Source organism: Notamacropus eugenii, chromosome 5 (genome assembly GCF_028372415.1).
Source record: "Notamacropus eugenii isolate mMacEug1 chromosome 5, mMacEug1.pri_v2, whole genome shotgun sequence".
Lineage (NCBI taxonomy): Eukaryota > Metazoa > Chordata > Mammalia > Diprotodontia > Macropodidae > Notamacropus > Notamacropus eugenii.
The window spans coordinates 378,442,643-378,464,316 of record NC_092876.1 but is presented as its reverse complement, the minus strand read 5'-3'; the positions used below and the strand labels follow the sequence as shown (position 1 = coordinate 378,464,316).

Below are 21,674 nucleotides of genomic sequence, written 5' to 3'. Positions count from 1 at the left end.
AGTCCAGCTTCCAACGTAAACCTTCCCCATGACCTGTGCAAGTCATTTAATTAATAATCTCAGTGCCCCAGGCAACTCTCTAAGGCTGTATGTAAGTCAGCCTTGTCATGTCTATCTTCTTTGGCAGGAATTTCCTCACCAGAAATTCCCTATGCTAATGAAATCAGAGGTAGGAAATAGAGAAGGTAATGAATTACTGTTTGATTAAGGTGTTAACTTGTAATACTTTAAATTAATTGCATTTCTTTTTCTCTTTATAATTAGCCTCTGTTATTTAATCAAACAAACATTAAGAGCCTACCATTTATCTTTGGACCCCCCTCAAAAAAAAAAGTGGTAATGGAGAAGGAAATGAAAACCCAATGGAAAAATAGACCATGGGCTCATGAAGAGTTGGACTCACTGAACAAAGAATTTATCTTTGTAGCCCCTATGTCTAGAAAGGCTCCTGGCACATATCAAATGCTTAATAAAATGCTTGTCAAATGAATTTTCTTCATTAGTACTTCATTTTTTGTCATAGCAACAAGAAACCATATCATCCAGTTTGCATGCAACTAACTGTATTAAAGTGCTTGGATCACAGCTTGTCCTGCACCAGAAGAAGTCAGGTGGCCTGGTTTTTGTTCTGCTTATTGGTCTGGGCATCTTACGCAATTAACTTAACTTCTAAGCCTCAGTTTACTCATTTGGAAAAAAAAAAACAAGAAGCACTCATAATACCCAACCTGCCTACTTGATGAGGTTGTCCTAAGGATCTAATGATGCAGTGGTTCTGAAAGCACTTTATCAACTTCAGAGTGCTGTGATACAGATGTACAATCATTATTATCAGAGGAAAAGGCAAAGAAAGACTGGGTGTGAGAAGACTGCCTGTAACTAAACAGGACCGTCTGTTATCTGAGTAGCTCTGCAGCTATACTCTATATTAACTCTGGAGCACTTTGGTACAAAAGTACACATAGATTTGTACACATAGATTGATGTATATGAAGGGAATCTATAAGTTTTCTTTTTTTCATGGACATTATTTCTTGATAAAGAACAAGTTATTGTATGTCCTTATTACTGTATCTGCACCCTGTTACTCATTTATGTAGTCATCAAGTCAGTAACTAAGGTGATGCCTTACCTTGTTAATTTCTTCGATATTGACTGAGGCATTTTAGTATTTTGGCAGCTTAAAGTTTCCTGAGGATGAATATCTCCTTATAAGTACTAAGATATGACTGGAAAAAATGCTTCTAGCAATTCTTAATTAGTAACTTCTTTTTCTTTTTTTTGGTCATTTTGCTCTGTTTCAGCAGTTAATTATTCTACTTAAGTAGGCTTCCTTTTCTAGACAGTATAAATACTACATGTTTATTATAGTGCTTTATTTAAATTCTACCGAGAGTTCTACCTACCTGCTCTCATTTGTTCCTGTGAACAACTCAGGTGGGTACCAGTGGCTACGCTTTCCATTTTTACATTAAACTGAGTTCTGTTGCTTTTCTTTGTATCCCCAGTGCTTAACACAATAGACTTAATAATAATTGGGGTTCAGAGTGGTTAAGTGATTTGCCCAGAGTCACATAACCAATGTGTCTTCAATAGAATTTGAACCCAGGTCTCCCCAACTTCCACACTTGTGCTTGATTCCTGTTTCCCAGGTAAATTTATCGAATGTAAACAAACAGCAATGTTAACTCTAGGACTAGGAGAAAGATCATATTTAAAGGGATCTAAGTTTTTGGTTGGTTATTCTGAAACCATATCTGATGAATTAATTTGTCTTTAATCTCAAAAATCTTTATTAATAAAATAACACTGATCTTTCCTTTTAGTGTAGAAATTGGTGAAAGTGTGAGAGGAGAAGATGTCTATATCATCCAGAGTGGCTGTGGGGAAATTAATGATAACTTGATGGAACTTCTCATTATGATCAATGCTTGCAAAATTGCATCATCATCCAGGGTAACTGCAGTGATCCCATGTTTTCCATATGCCCGACAAGATAAAAAAGACAAGGTAGGTGAGAGATGTGGTACACTCCAAACACCATTTCAGGTTTTCTCTTGCACAAATTTCATCAGATCTAATCACTGGAAACTGTTTTGTAGCTATTAGAACAGATGGGCTATTTGGATTTCTTCTGTCTTTTTTCAAAGATTTATTTTTTCATTTTTTTTCAAAGATCTTTGCATCATTCTGTCATTGAATGTTTAATTGCATTAATATTTGTAGAAAGAGAAAAGAAGTAGGCCATTTATTTGAACTCCCTCAAAAGTGAATTTTAGTAGGCAGCTTCTGAAAATCCCCGCACCTCTTTTTCTTCCCCTAAAAATGACTGAACAGCAAATTAACAGGGAACTCACTATTTATCAAGGCATCCTGGTGCATTGTTAGACTGCTCTGAATTTTCTGAAAGTTATTACATATTGTGAGCTGAACTCTTTTATTTCCCTGTGGCTTGCACCCACTGGTTCTAGTTATTTACTTCAGAATAACACTGGGTCTACTCTTTCATCCACATGTTAATCTTTTAGATATATGAAAATAATTATGAACATGTTACCATTTGCTTTTCCTTTTCTAGGCCAAACATCCTCAGATCTTTAAAATATTTCTACTGACAGTGTTTGAGGTCCTCCTACCCCCCAAGTCACCCTCCCAGTAAACATCTTCTAGTTTGCTCAGATCCCCTGCAGGTACTGAATGCAATGTTCCTTCCCCACACTCTCTTGACCATGAACATAGAGTGATTAATGTCTCCTTTGATGTGGTTTTGCTAAATCCAAACTCAATACCTCACATGTATCCCTGCTAGATTTCATCTCGATTTTTATCCAGTCAACCCAAATTGTAGATCATTTCCAGTTTTGTTTCTGCTATCTATTGTATTAGCATGTTTTTTAGCTTTGAGGCATCTATAAATTCATTTATTATTCCTTCTATATCTTCATGCGGACTATCCCTTCCCTTCCTGTTATTAATTGTGTAACCTGACAGCTCTGGCCCTCTGTCCCAGAACCAGGCTTGTTGCATTGCCCCTCAGGGTTGTTAGCTTTTATCCCTGCTTCCATCTATTTGAGTCTCCACTAGCAGTGTTCCCTTGTTAGTTGCCTGCTGACAGTGACTAGTTGCTTAGTTCCATTTAGCCACTTAGTATCTGTTGCTTTTCGAAATATACTTCAAACACATAGAACAAACTCTCCCTCCTTGCCTCCTCTCCCATCCAACCTCTCAAGGCATGCTCTCCATTGCTCCCCCTAGGGGTATGGTGAAGTAAGCTCAAAATTTTCTCAGTTCTTGCCTTGATTTACATTCAGGTGTGGCATGACTGCTGAGCTGTCACTGCCTGGCATCCTAAAGGCCTCTTCCAAAGTTCATTCCTTGCCCTTAGAGGCATTGATTCTGCAAACCTGGAATCAAGAGTGATCAGGAGTTGAGACAGGCTCCATTCCCTTTATACCCCGGGGACACTGATATAACTCTGATGGATTCAAATCTGAACTCAGTGACTAGATGCTAAGAAACCATGTGTGCCTTTTAAACTCAAATGGTCATAGGCTCCATTCCCTTCACCAGGCACTGTCAGTCAACTCCCCCAAGACCTTTGTGAGTCAAAAAGTAGCTGAAATCTAGCAGACCTCTTTTGAATGCCTTTACAGCCCAAAAGCCTTCTCTTCTACATATGATGAACTGACCAGAACCAGTTATAGAATGTCTGTAACAGCGTGAACTTCCCTTTCACATTAGCATCCTAGGAGCTGCCTTCTTTGGTACTCTGGGCATGGGCCAGACCTCAGTTCTGTATTTTCTCTGGGATGTCTGAAGGCAGCTATTTCATATAACTGTAATGTAAAAAGTTCCATGAAGCAACTTTTAAACCACATAAAAACAATGTGTTTGTCATGATTTGGTTGTTGAGAAGCTTATTTAGCCATATCCATTTACTCATGGTTGCCATTTTTTTGCCACTAGATGGTACTTGTGTGTGAATTTAAGGTCAACTTCCCATTTCTAACCGTTGAGATGGGAGAGACAGGGGCAGTCTCATGTTCTTATTCTATAAATAGTTTATTTCTGAGTACAAGGTTTGATTTGTATGTGAGAAAAAGAATTTAATTTATTAGGAATTCAGATAAGTCACAGTTCAACAGTATTTCTAAACTAGTGAATGGAGATACCCAGTTTGAAGTCATTTTAAATATCATTTAGTTCTTTTAATGATTTGATCTTAATTCTTTTCATATTCTATCCTTTCATAAGGATAGCTATTGAAAACTTTGCTATATATTTTTATTTATGGTATTTTGTTAGAAAAAACTTTTTTTAAGGACTCATATAGTAATCCTTATAACTTCTTCTGAGATCTAAATTACTTATTTTTAAAATCTATTGTGTCCTAAAACATTTTTAAAACCTTGTATAATCTTTTCCCTGAGTCTCATTTTAATAAAGAATCCATTATTGTGCATAAAAAACCATCCCAATTTAGGTGCATAGAAATTTAGAGCTGAAAGGGACTTCACCACTACCTCCTTTCATTGCCACCTCAGGAATCCCAGTATAATCCCTATCATCTATCTTCTCTGCTCCTACTATAAAGCTTCTGAGTATCTATGGATAAAATCATGAAACTAAGCTGACTTCACCCTCACTCTCAGTTTATTACATGACCACTTGGCTCTAGTTGCTTTCAGCAGTCTGTCTAATCTACCTCGGTGAATTTCCAATCTCACATGCTACAGCACCTGCTGCAAATCTTTACCCGCACCCCACCCACCTTTTCACCTCCCTTCCATCTGACAAGAGCTGTCTCTGTCCTCCTTTCCTTCATTCCTCAGAATTTCTGAGCATTCTCACCAACTGTTTTCTCCTTTCTCCCTCTATAGAGCTTAATCTCCCTCTCTGAAGCCTTGGCCTCATTTTTTCCTGTTGCCTCTGCAACCTTCTCTCTTGGGTGTCCCTGGCTAGTTACGCTTTTTGAAAGCAAGCCAGCAACTAGCACCTAGTTGCTTAAAACACTAAGCTCTTGTGTTTAGGGATGAGTCTACAAATACCACCAAAATGATAAGCCGATCCCTGCCCTCAGGGAAGTTATATTTTAAGACCACACAGAAAAGGTTCCTGCTGTCTATTAACCTACTTTAAGAGGTATGTGTGTGTGTTTTTGTCTACGATGAACCTCTAACCCTGGTGAAGCCTGTCACTTAATGGGCTTTTTCACCCAAGTTACTGTCTTCCTTGAACTTCTTTCTACTTCCTGGGTATCTTTTGCCCTTTAGGCTTTAAAGGTAGTATTCTTTCTGGCTTCTCTCATCCCTCTAATCACTGCTTTTCTAGCTTTTCCTCCTATGTTCTGTGTGCCCTTGGGTTTCTTTATTTTCTCTGGGCAAGCTTGCTCCCACTTCTATGACAATAACCTCTAAATCTGAGTATCCAGCCCAGGCTTCTTTTCTAAGCTCACATTTTCAGCTAGATCCAGGCTAACAATACTTATATCCCCCATGTACCTGAAAATCAACATCCCCACACCTAGGTTTATTGTCTTTCCCCAGAAGCTTAGTCCTTACTAGCTCTTGTGTGTGACGCCACCATTCACCTAGTTTTCCATGTTTTGTATCATCTTTGCCTCTTCCCAGATACCAAGTCCTGTCCATTCTACCTCTGAAGGATCTTATACACTCATCTCCTCTTCTCTCTTATTCTCACCATCTTTGTTCAGGCCTTCACTACTGTTTCCAGTTTGATTGGATTGCAGAATCTAGGAGGAGAGTAATGGTCCAATCAAGTAAAAAGATGGATAGATAGATATGATTCCCCATCTAATCAGTCAACAAGCATCTTTTAAATACCTGCATACCTGCTTTGTTCCAGGAGCTGCAGCCATAAAGAAACAGTTCCTTCCTTCAGGGTATTTACATTGGGGGAGGGAGAGAATACCAACAACTAGTACACATGTAAATACAAAATTAATACAGATGATTCTTTGACTTTCTACCCCATCTCCTTCTCAAATAACATTTACATGTGCAGACCCCCAATATAACAGAGAACCCAGAAATACTAGTTTCTGCTACTTCTTATAAGCATGTTTTACGAATGACATGTATCAGATCCATTCAGTTCTAAAGTGTTGTATTTGGATTTGCAGAGAATAAAAAAATAGTGACCATACAAAAATTCTCTTGCACTAATATTGGAGCATAAGAATAGAGTAGGAACTGTAGGCAAAATACAAATTTTATAAACTTAACCATTTTCCTGAAATAATTCCCATTTCTTCTTGCTCACATCCTTTGCCTTTTGAACCCCAGCACTGCCAGCTAGGTTGAAGTTTGAACTCCACAACTGCAACTGTGTTTGTATGACCACAGATAACTAAGGAAACTCAGTTTCCATGAGACTGATCTATCGTACCAATTTCATAAGTATCATACCAGTAATTACTTTGACAGTCTTTTCCAACTCTGCTTACTCATATTTCTTTTAGAAATGTGGGTGTCTTTTGTTTTTTGCAACAGTCACCCCCTACCCAATCCACCTTTATTTGTAACAGAGAATATTCTTTAAAAAAAAAATAGAAAGCACTGCAGTAAAAACCAACCAGCATATCAAGCAAAGCCTAACAGTATTCTATACCCATAGTTCCTCACCTTTACAAAGAAGAAAGTATATTTTCTCAGCTCTTTTCCAGGAGTACCTTTTTTGTTGTAATTACATAGCATTCATTTGGGAGTGGGAGGAAGAATTGTCCTTTCCATTTACACTGTTGTAATAATTTTATATATTGTTTTCCTAATTGTGCTTAATCACTTTGCTTCCATTTATTTATCTTCTGGTGGATTTTCACATTTTTATTCATCCTTTCTTAGGGCACAGGAATATTCCTTTACATTTGTATACCACAGTATGATAGGCAGCTGTGTTGTTTTTTGTCCTTTGCTCCTTTGTATATTACAGTATTTATAAAACCTTTCTCACAGATGATTTTCCAAGCAGAAACCAGCATCCTATGAAAAGCTATCTACACAGGTTGCCTTAATTTCTTTTTAATCTGACTTTTTACCTTATCACTCAACTGAAACTGCTTTCTCCAAAGTTACCAATAATTTCTAAATAGCCAGTTCTGATGGCCTCTTTTGCTACATTTGACACTGATCATACTCTCCTCCAGCAGAATATTCTCTTTTCCAGATTTTTGTGATTTTGCTTCCCCAGTTTTCCTCCTCCCTGACTAGCCACACATTGTAGGTTCCCATTTCTGTTCTGGGTACCCACTATTCTTCGTCTCTCTGGTTTGTAATGTTATCCTGTACTTTTTTGCTCTCTTTCACCGTATATATCTGATTAGTTGCCAGATCTTGGCCCTAGGCTCTCCCTGCTGCAATCTATTCTCCACATAGCCACAAAAGAGATTTTCTTTAAGTACAGCTCAAGGCTCAATGTAATAAACTCTAGTGATGACTCCCTGTTGGCTCTAAAATGTTTTATAAACTCCTCTGTTTGGCTTTACAAGCCCTTCACATCTTGTTCCCCAGCCTACTCGTTTAGATTCATTTTACATTGCTCTCTTTCCTGAACTCTGTGGTCCAGACAAACTGGCTTAGTACTCTGTTTCTCATATACACTCACACTACTGTTTTGTGCCTTTGCATGAGCCATTTCTCAAGCCCTAAATATATTTCCTTTTCTACCTGTCTCCTAGAATTCCTCATTTCTTTCAAGGTAGCTTAAACCTCCACCCTTTTACACAAGGCTGATTCTACCCATTCACACCCCCTCCCAATTAACATTTTCTAGTGCCCTCCTTCCCTAACTGCCTCAGGGTCTTCCAGAAAGTACTGTCACTGCCTTCATGAGGTCTCTTCTCTAATCATGCCCCTTTTTTCTTATATCCTTCTGGGAAGGGATGAATGGCCAGATGTACTAGTAAGAGCCATTATTAAGTATTTTTCCCATATACACATAGCATTTCACCATAGTTTTCCTCCTCTTTACAATGAAGAAATTAGACTAAAGTGATTCCTGTATGATCTGTACTCTTTGGCATTGAGTTAAGTTGCTTAAGGGTTTATACAGTTGTGGTCTTTAGAAATTGGATCTATAAGTTGGTAACTTGAAGTAGGAAAGTTTTTTGTTTTCTTTTAACTACAATATCTTAAGTTTCATAATAAAATATTTAAAGGAATATATAAATCATCTGGAAAAGTTCCTGATATAAAATTTGGATAACAGTGATGCACCATACACTCCTATTATAAATGTTATATATTTGGTTTCCTATAACCTCTTTTCTTTGCTCTTCCTAGCCTTGTACTTTAGTCTAATTTTAGTCTTTATAATTGAAAAATGTAGGGGTATCATTTATGATTCCTTTTCATTGTTGTGAAATATACTTTTTTTTTTTTAATTAGAGTCGTGCTCCAATTTCTGCAAAACTTGTGGCCAATATGCTTTCAGTGGCCGGAGCTGATCATATCATTACGATGGATCTCCATGCTTCTCAGATACAGGTACAGTCTATTCATTCATTGACTGATGTATCACTAATGGCAACTACAGGTACTCACATGAATAACTCCTTAGGTGGCTGTTGTAAGTTCAAATAATTTTTTAAAACAATTGTTGCTCTTCTTATTTGTGGTTTTCATGTAAGATCATTTTTACCTCAAACATTCTATGAATCTTTTCTCCTTTGGAGATTGGAATTTTAACTCTAAAAGTTAAATTCTTTCATCTCCATCAATTTAGGATGGATGTGAATAGCTTGTTAATCAAAAACTAAGACATTGTTCATCTATATAAAAGGCTTGTGATTTTCATTAGTATTAGTATTTCCTCTTGTAGTGGAAGCTTACAAGCCCCTCTAATATAAATCACCTATTTTTTCTCTTTTTTTGCATTTTTAAAAGTTTATTTTTAGTTTTCATCATTCACTTTCATAAGTTTAAAATTTTCTCCCCTTCCTTCCTTCCCCCTGCTAAGACAGCATGCAGTCTGATGTAGGCTCTACTTAAACATTTCTATTAAACAAATTTTCACATTAGTCACATATAGAAGAATTAGAATGAATAAGAGGATCCGTGAGAAAGAACAAAACAGAAAAAGAAAATAGTCTGCATTGCTCTTCATTCAGATTCCATAGTTCTTTCTCTGGATGTGGATGACATTTTCCATCACAAGTTGTTTGGAATTGTTTTAGGTCCTTGCATTGCTATGAGGGGCTAAGTCTGTCAAAATCAGTCATTGTACAATGTGTGATGTGTACAATGTTTTTCCTAGTTTTGCTCACTTGACTCAGTATCACTTCATATAAATCTTGGGTTTTTTTGAAATCCACCTGCTCATCATTTCTTGCATTTATATGCCATAATTCAATCAGCCATTTCCCAATTGATGGGCATCCCCTCAATTTCCAGTTCTTGGTCACCACAAAAAGAGCTGCTAGAAATATTTTTGTATATGTGGGTCCTTTTCCCATTTTTATGAGATCTTTGGGATAGAAGTGATGTTGCTGGGTCAGAGGTATGCACATTTTAATATTCCTTTGGACATTGTTCCAAATGTCTCTCCAGAATGGTTGGATCAGGTCACAACTCCAAATTACCAGCCTTTTGATGATGGGACTTTTTGAACTTCTAAGTTAGTCAGTGTTCTAAAAGTACATTTGTTATCATGGGATTGACTACTCAGTCTTTATAACTTTGTTTGGGATCTTCCAGAGGCATGAATAAAGGATGTTTTATTCAAATAAAACAATTTTCATGAAGCTTGGGGCCACCTGGAAATGAAGGTGAAGCATCAGATTAGCATTTGAGTGGAAGATACATTCTTGGTGTCTTTTTATCTAAAAATATGATTTCATCAGTGTAAGGAACTCCTTGCAACAGGTATAGATCACTGTGCTGCTCCTTATAGCCTCAGAGAGTTGCCTAGGTACTAAGAGTGTAAGTGATTTACCCATAGTTACACAGTCAGTCCAATGTTTTGAACTCTGGGTCTCCCTGGCTTCAAGACCTGCCCCCTCCATTAAGCTGTGCTGCCTTTCTTTAATAAGAAGTACTTTACAGAGAATCTTGGGCTGTATTAATTACTTTAATCTTTTTTACTATCATCACAGGGGTTTTTTGATATTCCGGTGGATAACTTATATGCAGAACCGGCAGTTTTACAGTGGATTCGAGAAAATATTGCAGAATGGAGAAACTGCATCATTGTTTCCCCAGATGCTGGTGGAGCTAAAAGGTACTGTGGGAGGAGTGTATTCAACTTTCTGGGGTTTAATAATTTTCAGGGAGCTCTTAAAAGTTGTTTTTCATGTTAAGTGTCACAGTAATGTAAATAGATGTGTGTGAATTACAATTCTTTTATTTATTTTATAAGTTTTTATTGATGTCTTTTGATTGTTACATCATCATAGTTTTCTCCAGTATGACTTCCCCTACCTCTTCCAAATTGCCATCCCATATAACACAAGTGATTTTTGAAAAAGGTAAAAAAAAAAACAAACCCCAAGAAGAAAACAAGACCACAGGATCAATACATTGGAAAATTCTGAAAACATATACAGTGCCTGTGGACCCCCCGCTTCCATGAAGAGATGGTTGGGAGTGTCCTCTTATAGTTCTCTTTATTTGAGTTGAGCCTGATATTTGAGTTGCAATTCTTTATGAATAAGCTGTAGTACTTGGTATGTGATTGCTCATTTGAAGCATCATTCCTAGCTGATGCTTTGTCTTCTCAGTTTTAAACTTCTTCCTAATTTCTGTTTGGATTTGACTGTTTTTCCCTTATTTACTGCCATCCTCTGAAAAAGTTTCCTATCATTTAGTTTAGATTTTGCTTAAGTTACACATTTGAGCATTGCAGTTTTATAAGCACTGTATAATAAAAGCTGGCTCAGGGAAAGAGCTCTTATTTGGAGTCATGGTCTTAGAAAGTCTTTAAAACTCTGTGGGTCTCAGTTCCTCAACTGTAAAATGAGGGAATTGGATCAGTGATTCCTGAGGAGCCTTTCAGTTCTAAATTTATGAGTAAACTTTTAACCTATAAATTATTTTCCTTTAGTAGACAAGGTTCTAAATGTTCAGCAATTGTATTGAGGTAGGAGGGCATTGTTTATGTTTCTTGTTTTTTTTTTTGCTCCTTTCTGTCCATATTTTAAAATGTTTACAGTGGAAATTTAAAAAAAAATTTTTTAAGTTCCATATGGCCTTAAAGATAATCTATTCTACAAATATTTGCGTATGGTTTTTTTTTTTCAATCTAGCCCAGATTTTGGGGGTGGAGGGAGGCTCCTGGTAAGGAAACAAAGTGTATTACAAAAGTAGTTGCAATCTCACTAATTACTGCCAAGTAGTTAATAGACCTTATGTTCTTTCTGGCTAGATAAAAAACTAGTAAGATGAAGGAAGTTGGAGAGGATGAACAACCAACTCTTTTTGTTTTAGAATATAGGTGAAAAGGGTATTAAAATATTGCTTTTAAAAAGTCTTCCATGTATTTTTGGTGAATAGTAGCAATCTATGGGTATGAGAGTTGAACTTGAAGGAAAACTGAACACGACAGAATTGATGCTTTACAGTTCCAGTGCTGGAGAAGACTTTTGACAGTCCCTTTTACAGCAAGGAGATCAAATCAGTCAATATTTAAAGAAATTAATTCAGGTTATTTACTGAAAAGTCAAAAAGCTGAAACTGAAATATTTTGGCCACATAATGAGAAGATACCCTTTATGTTGGGAAAGATTGAAGGCAAGAGGAAAAGGGTATGGCAGAGGATGAGATGGAGAGATAGCGTCATGAAGCAATGGGCATGCACTTGAATAGACCGTGAGAGACAGAAGAGGATAGATAGCTCGGCCTGGCATGCTATGATCCATAAGAACATGAAGAGTCAGATATCACTGAATAACTCCAGAGCCACAAAAATCAGTAAGGGCTAATAAGGTGGTTTCTTAGTTTAGTTGATTGATAATGATACTCTTCCTTAGAAAACTGCCCAAATCAAATAATAATCTGAAATTTATTATTTTGGATATAGTAACTCAAAAATTGGTGTTGGGTATGTGGAATGAGCAGAAACCTAAAGTAGAAAAACAAATTATTTGGCAAAAATATTGCAGCCATTAACTGAAATGAAGTTAATTTACTAAATTGTGGGAGATGGGGGTAGGCAGTTGGAGTTCCCCCAGGAAAAGATACTTTTTATTTTTGCTATCTGGTCCTTTTAACTATTTGCTTTCATGGAGCACTCTTGTGGACCATTTTATTTCCATGTCTCTTTAATAACTTGCTTGCTACTCACAATATCACATTTAAATCAGTTAGGAATATTAGTAGAAGATTGCATGTCCAGGATGAGTGCTGCTAGGCATTGTCCTCCACATGACTGCTGCATTGACAGCTTGGGCCTTTCTAAGGTTCTTTCCAATTCTTACATCTCTGGTCTTGTGATGTTCTGAGATAGGTCTGACCATTCTATTTCGCTGTTCAAGAAGCTTCTTTGGCTCCCAATTATCAGTAAGATAAAATAAAACTCATGTTTCTCATTTAAAGCTCTAACCATCTGTCTTTCCAGGCTGATTATTTATTTTCCCCAGGCCTCACCCACCCACATACACACGGCACTCCAACTACACTAACAAACTAGTAAATATATTATCCCCTCTACATGACATTTCATTTCGTGTTGCCATACTGTTGTACAGGCTGTACCCCTTTCTTGGAATGTCCTCTGTCCTCCCCTCCAAGTCTTGAAACCTCTAGTTCCTTTTATGGCTCAGCCTCAAGTACTTCCTCCTTCAAGAGATCTCTAGATTTCCTTCAGTTTGTTGATGCACCCTTCCCTCAAAACTTTAGAATTAATTTGTATTTATTTATATGGAGCCTGCATTTGCCCATTTGTGAACATGTCACATCTGTCAAGTAGAATATAAACTCCCATAGGGTAGAGGAGATCTTGATTTTTTACTTTGTATCCCTAGAACCTAGCAGAGTGGCCTGTACACAGTAGGTGTTTAGTAAATGTTTGTTGATTGATTCCTGCTGCTGTTCTAAATATCCCCATGGAACATTAGCAGGGTTCTTAACAGAGAAGAAAGTAGAAGAGGAGTCAACTCAGCTGTTAGAGCAGATTGTATCTCCATACAGGCAATGCTGCTTCTCCATTCCCAGTGTCCAAAGGAAGCAGACAAGTGTAATTAATTCTAGACAATTCATGCTTGTAGGGATAAACTAGGTGCTAGCTTGTTTTTATCTGGGAACCTCAACCATTTGAAACACTGATCACAGAAGTTTTTTTAAGGCCTCTGTAGCTAAAATAGTTGTCATAAAGTGTATGTGCTAAAAGCTCATGTACTTTGCTCAAAATAGAAACTTTCACTGAAATGGTTTATCTCATCTTTCTAACAAGTTTGATTATATAGCTTTCCAGGCCTTGACAGATTAGAAACAGTAAGGTTATGTTGGGAGGTGGAGGGGGTGTGGAGAGAATGAAAATGCTACTGGAGAGAGGCAAGCACACTGTCAAGCAACAAGCAGCAACTGAGACAAGCAAGACATAGAAGACAGATTGAAGTCAGAAAACAGCAATAAAACTCCCTCCTTTTATCAGAGAGCTGAGGGACTGTGAGTATATAGAATGTTGCATATGCTATCAGACATGATCAGTGTGTCAGTGGTTTTGCTGAACTATTTTTGTTTGGGAGCTGGGAGAAGGGAGTGTATTCAGAAATTAATATCATGTAAAATAAAAGGGCACCAATAATTTTTTAAAAAGTTATAGTCATCTAGGGCCATTTGGTATAAGGGCATACTCTAAGCAAAGTGTGACAAAAAGCCTACCTGTGATATTTGATACTAACTCCTGAATAAATAATGAGTTGCTCCAAGTCCTCTGATCAGCATATCACCACCATTTTTACCATATTTGTACAACACATATTTTTCCCATTCTTCCTTGATGTGGGTAGAATTACAAATTGAATTTTTAAAGATCCTTTATTTGCATATCCTTAACTCATTATGTTGTTTTTTTTCTTTCTCTAGAGTGACATCAATTGCTGACAGACTGAATGTGGAGTTTGCTTTGATTCACAAAGAAAGAAAGAAGGCAAATGAAGTAGACAGGATGGTTTTGGTTGGTGATGTGAAGGATCGTGTAGCCATCCTTGTGGATGACATGGCTGATACATGTGGCACGATATGCCATGCTGCAGATAAGTGAGTGGAACTTTTAGAAATTGAGATAGAAAATAAAAGAAAAAGAAAACCTTAAGTGTTACCATTTTTAAAAGCTCTATTTCTTGTGCTATTCATTTGCACAAGATTAATACTGTTAGACCAACAGGAAATAATAGACTGTTTCATTTTTGTTACAATATGTTTTGTCTTTTTTTTTAATAAGATATACCTACACATAGCTTTTCAATAGTTCTTAATCACAGTTACTATTCTCATCTTGAACATGGAAACAAATGAGACTGTGTCTCTCCAATTTTTTCCCATCTCCCTCAAATTTCCCATATAAAAGTAAAGTTAGAAAATGTTACCTACTTCAGTTCCCACTTCGATGGGAATCATCTATCTCATCCTTGACTAGTGTTTATTCAGCTTCTACTTGAAAATCATTGCTTCCCAAGTCATTATTTGTTCTCAGACATTTTTACTGAAGAATGTTTTCTTTATATTGAATTGAAATCTGCTTCCCTGTGACATTATGAACTCCAGTATGATGTCATTACTACCAAGTGTCCCAGAATTTTCTGTTCTTCCATGTTGGTCAGAATCCTATCTAGAATAGCAGGCTTCCCCAGTACCTCAACAAAGCAAGTAGCAGAATGTCCAAAGAATTTTTTAAAAGAAAAGAAAAAGGATTCTTTTTCAATCTGCAAAATCAATCAGAACCTCAAAAGAATCTGATGTTATATGCAGTGTTTCACACCTTCCCTTTGCAAAGAACATGTCATCTTTCATCTCTTCTGTGGGGTGAGCTTGTGAATTAGAATTTTGCAGCATTCATCTTCAATTGAATCTTTTGTAGTCATCTTATTTTTAAATGTATGATAAATGAACTTCTCAGTCTCTTTGTGATCTTGTCAATTTCCATGGGTTCAGTTATCTCTATGCAGATGATGCCAAGAACTATATATTCAGCCCTGGTCTCCTGAGCTGTAGTCCTATATCACCTTTCCTATTAGAAAAATGTATATCCATTAGGCATGTCATACCCTGTGTGTTCAAAACACAACTCATTATTTTTTGCCCAAAACCCAGTCCTCTTCCTAACTTCCTTTTTCTGTTGAGGACACCATCATCATCTCAGTAACTCAGACTGTGACAACCTTATTGTCAGCTAAACTCCCGTTCATCTCACCTATCCAGTCAGTTGCCATATCTTGTTAAATCTAACATTTTTTCCCGTTAGACCACCACAACGTATCCATTACCTTGTCTGCATTCATACTATCTTGTTCAGTTCTTCATCGCCTCTCATCTAGACCGCTGCAGGAGATTCCTCATTGTCATGTCTGTCTCAAGTTGCTTCCCTCTATAATTTGTCCTCCACAAAGCTGGGAGTCTGACCATGTCACCGCCTTGTTCCTGTGGCTTTCAACTGCCTCTGGGATAAAATATAGACCCTTCCATTTGACATTTAAAGCCCTCAGCAGTCTGGTTCCTATCTGCTTATCTAGATTTATTCTAAACAGCACTCTTTACACTTAGTGTTTTAACCAAGTGTGACTGTTTCTTATATCTAATATTTCATCTCTTGTCTCTCAGTCCTTGCCCTATCGCCTCATTCCTGGAATGCATCTCTTCCTCACCGCCTCTGCCCTGAACCTTCCCCCTCAAATGTGCTTTATATATTTTGTTGTAACATTTATATGTGTACAGTTTGTTTACTGGTGAGTGTAAACTCAGAAACTTTCATTTGTGTTTGTATCCATCCCCAGTGCCTGGCACACAGAGACTTAATAAATCCTTATTGATTGATTGGTTTGATACCTGACTCTGTGCGCCATCAGTTAACATTAGGAACTTGTCATCCATTTCCTCTCTGTGCCCTTGTTATTAGTAGTAGATTTCACTGGCATTCTTTTTGCCTTCAATCAAATGATCCCCCCCCCCCCCCCCCATGCTTTCCTTCCTTACGCTTTTGGACTTCTATATCAGATCTTAATACACAGTGTTGTGGCACCATCCCTTCTATCTAATCAGCTACTTTTGAATTAGGTTGGCTCCTTCCTTGTTACATTCCAGTCATGACTACAACCTCCCAGTTCTCTTGGATGATGCAAGGGTTTCACTACTGAACTACATCTAACATCCTGGCTTTCAGAGGGAAGTTCAAGGATAAAAGCAGGGTGATTACATCTCTCTGCCCATAATGAGGATGACTGAATTTCCTAAGAGAAGGACCCTCAATTGAGTTAATCAGCTAATCAATAAATATTTGTTAAGTACTTGATCTTTGCTTACCACTGAACTTGTGAGAGTATTCAAAAGAAGTATAATAAATGGTTCCTCTTTTCAGGGAATTTACATTGTTATTAAAAGACATGATGCATAAGACACTTGGAAAAAAGACTCTAAAATGAAGTACAAAATGATGTAATAGTAATGACTAATGTAAACTAAATTCCATTTTCCCTTTGACTTACAAATTTGAAGATTCATTCTGATGGAGAAAAATGGAAGAAGAAAAAATGGAGAAAAATTCAAAACACAGTGAAAACCAAACTTGGATGTGAATACAGTAAATCTTGACCTATTTCAAGGATCTGTGATTTCATTTCTTCCCCTACCACATAGCAGACCACATAGCTCCTCTGTGCCTTTGTTCTATGATCTTTGTGAGTTTCCATGACACCCTTCCTCTCCCCCACAATGACCAGTGACCAACTTGGTGCAGACTCGTTAGCCAACAGTATTCCACAGAAGGATTTGGACTAATTTCTAAGTACATAACGTTCATCAGCTCGTTATCTATTTCGTTTTCCAAGTATATTTTCCTTATAAAATCTTAGGCTTTTAAGAAAGTTCAACTTGGCTTTTATGCCTTATCGTTTAAAAATTGCCTTAGTTAAGGCCATTTAGTAGTTGCTAGAGAGCTACCCTTAAGAATCAGGAGGACCTCTGGGTTCAAGTTCTTCTTCTAACATGCTCTCCAGGCCCTGGGCACTTCACTTAACCTCTCAGTATTCTTGGTAAATTTCTAAGACTACAAGTTGTAGAATTTAGTACAAACCTACATGGAGAAGAAACCTCCTTACCAAAACCTCTCCGTATTGATAAGATCATAAGTCTGGGTTTTTTATTTGTTTTTTTAATGTGTTTCTTAAGATTTCTTTTTAAATTTTTATGGACTATGATATTCCAAATAGTAATACAGTTGTCCCATTAAGAGGGGAAAAACATCCCAACATTCTTCCCCTAGTGGTAGGGCAAACCTTTTATTATATATTTTTGCAAGGTTAACACTACCTATAAGAGTCATTTATGGTGGTGTATGTGGGTTTTTTTTTTCTCCTGACATTGTATAGGTTACTTTCTGCTGGAGCCACCAAAGTTTATGCTATTTTGACTCACGGAATCTTCTCTGGACCAGCAATTTCCAGGATTAATAATGCTGCATTTGAGGCTGTAGTAGTCACAAATACAATTCCACAAGAGGACAAAATGAAGCACTGCTCTAAAATCCAGGTATAGTGGAAAGAGTATTGGTTTGGGGATCAGAAGGCCCTTAATTCAAATCCAATTGTTATACTTACTCGTTTGATCTTGACCAAGTCAAGATCCTCTCTTAGAATCTTAGTGTGGGGAAGGGGAAAGAGATAATTGGTCCCTTCTGTCTCCATTTCTTTAGTCCCTTCTTATAAAATTATATGACGTCTGATCATTTTCTGGAAAAACAAATACTTGCTGAGTCATTTAAAATTTTTTATGGCTATTTAAAACCTAATATAGCAAAATATTACTATTCCTATGGCAGTAAATTGTTAGGTTGTACCTTACCTGTGTTCTGTGGGGAAGAACATTTTTCCCCTTTAGATTCATGATAAAATTAAGTTGACCTAGGAAAGGAGAATGCTCTGTCTTTTAGTAAATAGAAGTAAAATCTTACTACTAGGGTTCATTCAAACTTAGTGTTGATTAAGAATATGATTCGCCTGTATGTACACCCCATCCCCTCTTAGCCCCTGAAAAGTGTGTGCAACTTCAATGTTAGCAGCCAGCTTCATTCAGGCATTTAATTAAATTAGATTGACCTGTCTAGAAAGTTTCTGTACAGTAGAAACCGTTTCAAGAAAGGATTTCCTTATGCCTTCTAAATACACCTGCATTAATAGGCTTTTTCCAGTTTTAAAGTAAGCCTGATTGTGTGATTCTTGATTGCTCTTATCCATTCTGTTCTTTCTTTTTGCTGTTTAGGTTATTGACATTTCAATGATATTGGCTGAAGCAATACGGAGAACACACAATGGGGAATCCGTGTCTTACCTGTTCAGTCATGTTCCACTATAACTCCAGGTCATGGCTTTCCTGTAGGCTGTGTACAACCAGTCTGTTTTTGTTTAATTATTGGGACTCAACAGTATGATAATTAATGTTTATTAAAGCTTCAGTTTTGTGTGCTTTGAGATTCCTTTTTTCCTCTCCAACCTTCCTACTTTCTTAACCCCTCACCCTTCTCCACCCCATCCCCCCACTCCCTTTTTTTCCTTTTTTAATGAATTGGCTTGTGTGGGAAATGTCTTCTTTTTGTTTTGGTCTGGCAGATAACTTGTTCCTGTACTCTTACATTACATTGGAGCTGCAATTGTAAGAGTGTGATTACATTTCAGAAGTTTTTTGATTTTATATATCTGGGTTTGTCAAAGGTAACCCTGTATTAAAGCATTTTGTGTATTTTATTTAATAAAAATGTCTACGGGCATTTGGGTAAAACCCCTGCTATCTAGAATTAGACCTTTTATTCAGAATAAACATTATTTTAGAGAATTGTAGGATACCTTGAATGTTGACTTTTTTTGTTAGTTGGAGTTCAAATTAATTTCTTGGACTTTACCTAGTTTAAACAAAGTTTTGATCAGCTTAATGATGGTCATTGACCAGTTTGCTGATGGAAATTTGTAGACAAATCAGTTAAGGACAAGGTAGTATAAATGAATGTAGTTTTATGTATCACATCTAAGTTGACCATCATATTGCTGTAAATTTCTGCTCATTGTTTCAGGAAAATATTTACATGTCAGAAAATTCCAAAATTATTTCTGGCATTAGAATTATTTAGAAATTTCTATATATAATCTGTCAGACTCTAATGTCTAATTTAAATGGTCTGACATCCTCTGACTGTTTTAGTGCATTACAAATTGAAAAGGGAAATTGCACAGAAAATCCCAACTCTTTAAAAATGCACACTCCATTCTGTCTTATACTATATATACTATATATACTTTTATATAGCATTTAGCTGCGCAACTTTTGCTTTTGGTTTTTGGTTTTTTTTGCAAAGAAAAGTTGACATTTCAATGATTGGACTCCAAATCATTGAACTTTCAAATCTTTAAAAATAGAGTAATGTATGCTCACACTTGACTAAGCATTTATTTAGGGCTTAAATCCACTAACCCTCTTCAGTCTTTTAGTTTTTTTCTTTGTCATTACTAAAGTTTGGAATCATCAGGACTATTAACTGTATGTTTATATAATGCGGCTTTCCTGTTTTTGTGGTTCGTGTACTTGTGTTATTTGTAGTCTAAAATAGTTAAAAATCTCTTGCAGTTGATTCATTAAATCATCCCCTAAGTTAAAACATTTACCTGGAAGGCAGTAATAAAGGAAATCTGGGAAAAAGTATTTGCAGATAGATATTAACTCTTTGATTAGAATACCAGATTATTCCCAAGAATGTCAGTAAAGAACTCATTAAACTAATATTTTGTTACATGAAAAATCACTGTTTATACCTTTTTTTCTAATTCAGAAGTCAAAGGAAACTTGAATATTAAAATAGCGCCACCTCCTTTCCTCTAAAAAAACATCCTGAACATTATCTAGTCTTCTTTCTCAATGCACTTTGGCTAGATAATAAGTCTGTATAATTCAGACCAAAAGAAAGTATGTACGGTTATGCAGACCAACCTTAATGGTAGGTAATGCCATTCTCCAATCTTTTAGTTGAAAATAACCAACTTTGTTACCTTTTTTTTTCAGTGACAGCATTATTTAGAATTTTCTATGCCAACATTGAAAGAATCTTACTTCAGGTTAACAGACCTAAAAAGGATAATTTATCTGACATTTCAGTTCTTAACATCAGTCTTACTGCATCTTTCTATGCAGTAAAATAACTTCCAAAAGATAATTCTAAAGTAATGCAAAAAAACTGTACGCTGCAGAGTTTAAATGTGTAGATCCATGAGCAATAGCTTGATAGCATTGACTTTCTGAGTTCTTCTAATATGTTAGAAGAAGGGACCAAATACACTGTTTTGACTACTTATATAAGATATCCCAAAAGACTTAGTGCAGTTATTTATGTTTGTGTTGTTGGAGTGCAGTGGGAATAGTATAGTATAGTATACCATTCAGAATACTTGAAACCCATTGAAATGACAATGTCCAGAATTGATTTTATCCTGTAAGACAAAACAGGATGAAATCTGATAGCCAGCCTGCTCTGATGAGAAATCATTGTTTTATCATTTATTTAACATTATTTTTCTTTTTGCTATTTTTAAATAAATATGTTAAATATGGCTGTGTTTACATATATACAGATACATATGAAGATCAAATAGTCTGTAAAGTTTGCTTCAGGAAAAGATGCTGGTACTTTTGGGTTTTCTGTTTCCTGTGGTCTATCTAGATTGGCCTATAGTAAATGAAACTAGCCACATCTTTGATTTACATCCAGTTCTGCTACATGCATGTAGAACCAGCGTGTGTCACTTTCCAAATAACATGACTAGGGAACCATGATTGTACCAAAGTTGCTCACCCCAAAACTTTGTCATATCAATCAGTAAGTATTTATACCATATTTTTCTTTTATTAGCTATTGTTAATGTTCAAGAATTGTATTGTTTGTGGTGCTTGTGTTGATCAGGTCACTGTTACAAAATGAATATCCTGTTATTTCCTCTAATATTGTACTCAAGTGTTTTCAATAAAATTGTGTTGCAGATTGCTCCTTTTATAAGACATTATTATAGTTCTGGAGTCTTATTTAAGCTTTGGCAATGCACTGTCTGCCCCCCCACCCCCACCCCTTTATCCTCTCTTAAAACAAGACATGCAAAGATGGTTATCTTAATTGACCACTGGAGATTGTTCTTCCCCCCTTACCCCTGCTCAGAATACTACATGGAAAACCATATCATTGGAAAGGATGGAACATCCATGCAATTAAATTAACCTGGTGATGTGCCTCAGAAATTTAAGCCATTGTTTGACTTGATTTCCTGGTAAGTCCTTTTATATAGTTAGAGAATGTACTAGTTAGCCCACACAATAAAATTAAACTACTTTTATATTTAACCCTACCATCCTGCATTATCTCTGCTTGGTCTGTGTTCTTAAAGTTGCCTCAATTTTCCTTCCTTCCTTGAATTGCTTTAATTTCAGTTTCGTCCTTAATTTCGGTTTCATCATTGTTCATTTGAACTACGAGTT

The 21,674-nt window shown here is 36.4% G+C and overlaps 1 protein-coding gene across 2 annotated transcripts in view; it reads left to right on the top strand.

The window, feature by feature from the left end:
• Window positions 1-21,205, top strand: part of PRPS2 (phosphoribosyl pyrophosphate synthetase 2) — a 31,264-nt gene extending 10,059 nt beyond the window's left edge. The window contains exons 2-7 of one of the 2 annotated variants that reach the window (XM_072614368.1): window positions 1,832-2,010; window positions 8,406-8,504; window positions 10,112-10,236; window positions 14,040-14,213; window positions 17,537-17,696; window positions 18,426-21,205. In XM_072614368.1, the coding sequence (XP_072470469.1) occupies window positions 1,906-2,010; window positions 8,406-8,504; window positions 10,112-10,236; window positions 14,040-14,213; window positions 17,537-17,696; window positions 18,426-18,518 (756 nt within the window). In that variant the 5' untranslated portion in view covers window positions 1,832-1,905 and the 3' untranslated portion in view covers window positions 18,519-21,205. Of the gene's footprint in view, window positions 1-1,826; window positions 2,011-8,405; window positions 8,505-10,111; window positions 10,237-14,039; window positions 14,214-17,536; window positions 17,697-18,425 lie in introns of both variants that reach the window. The other variant, XM_072614367.1, reaches the window with a different exon arrangement.
• Window positions 21,206-21,674: the final 469 nt, after the last annotated feature.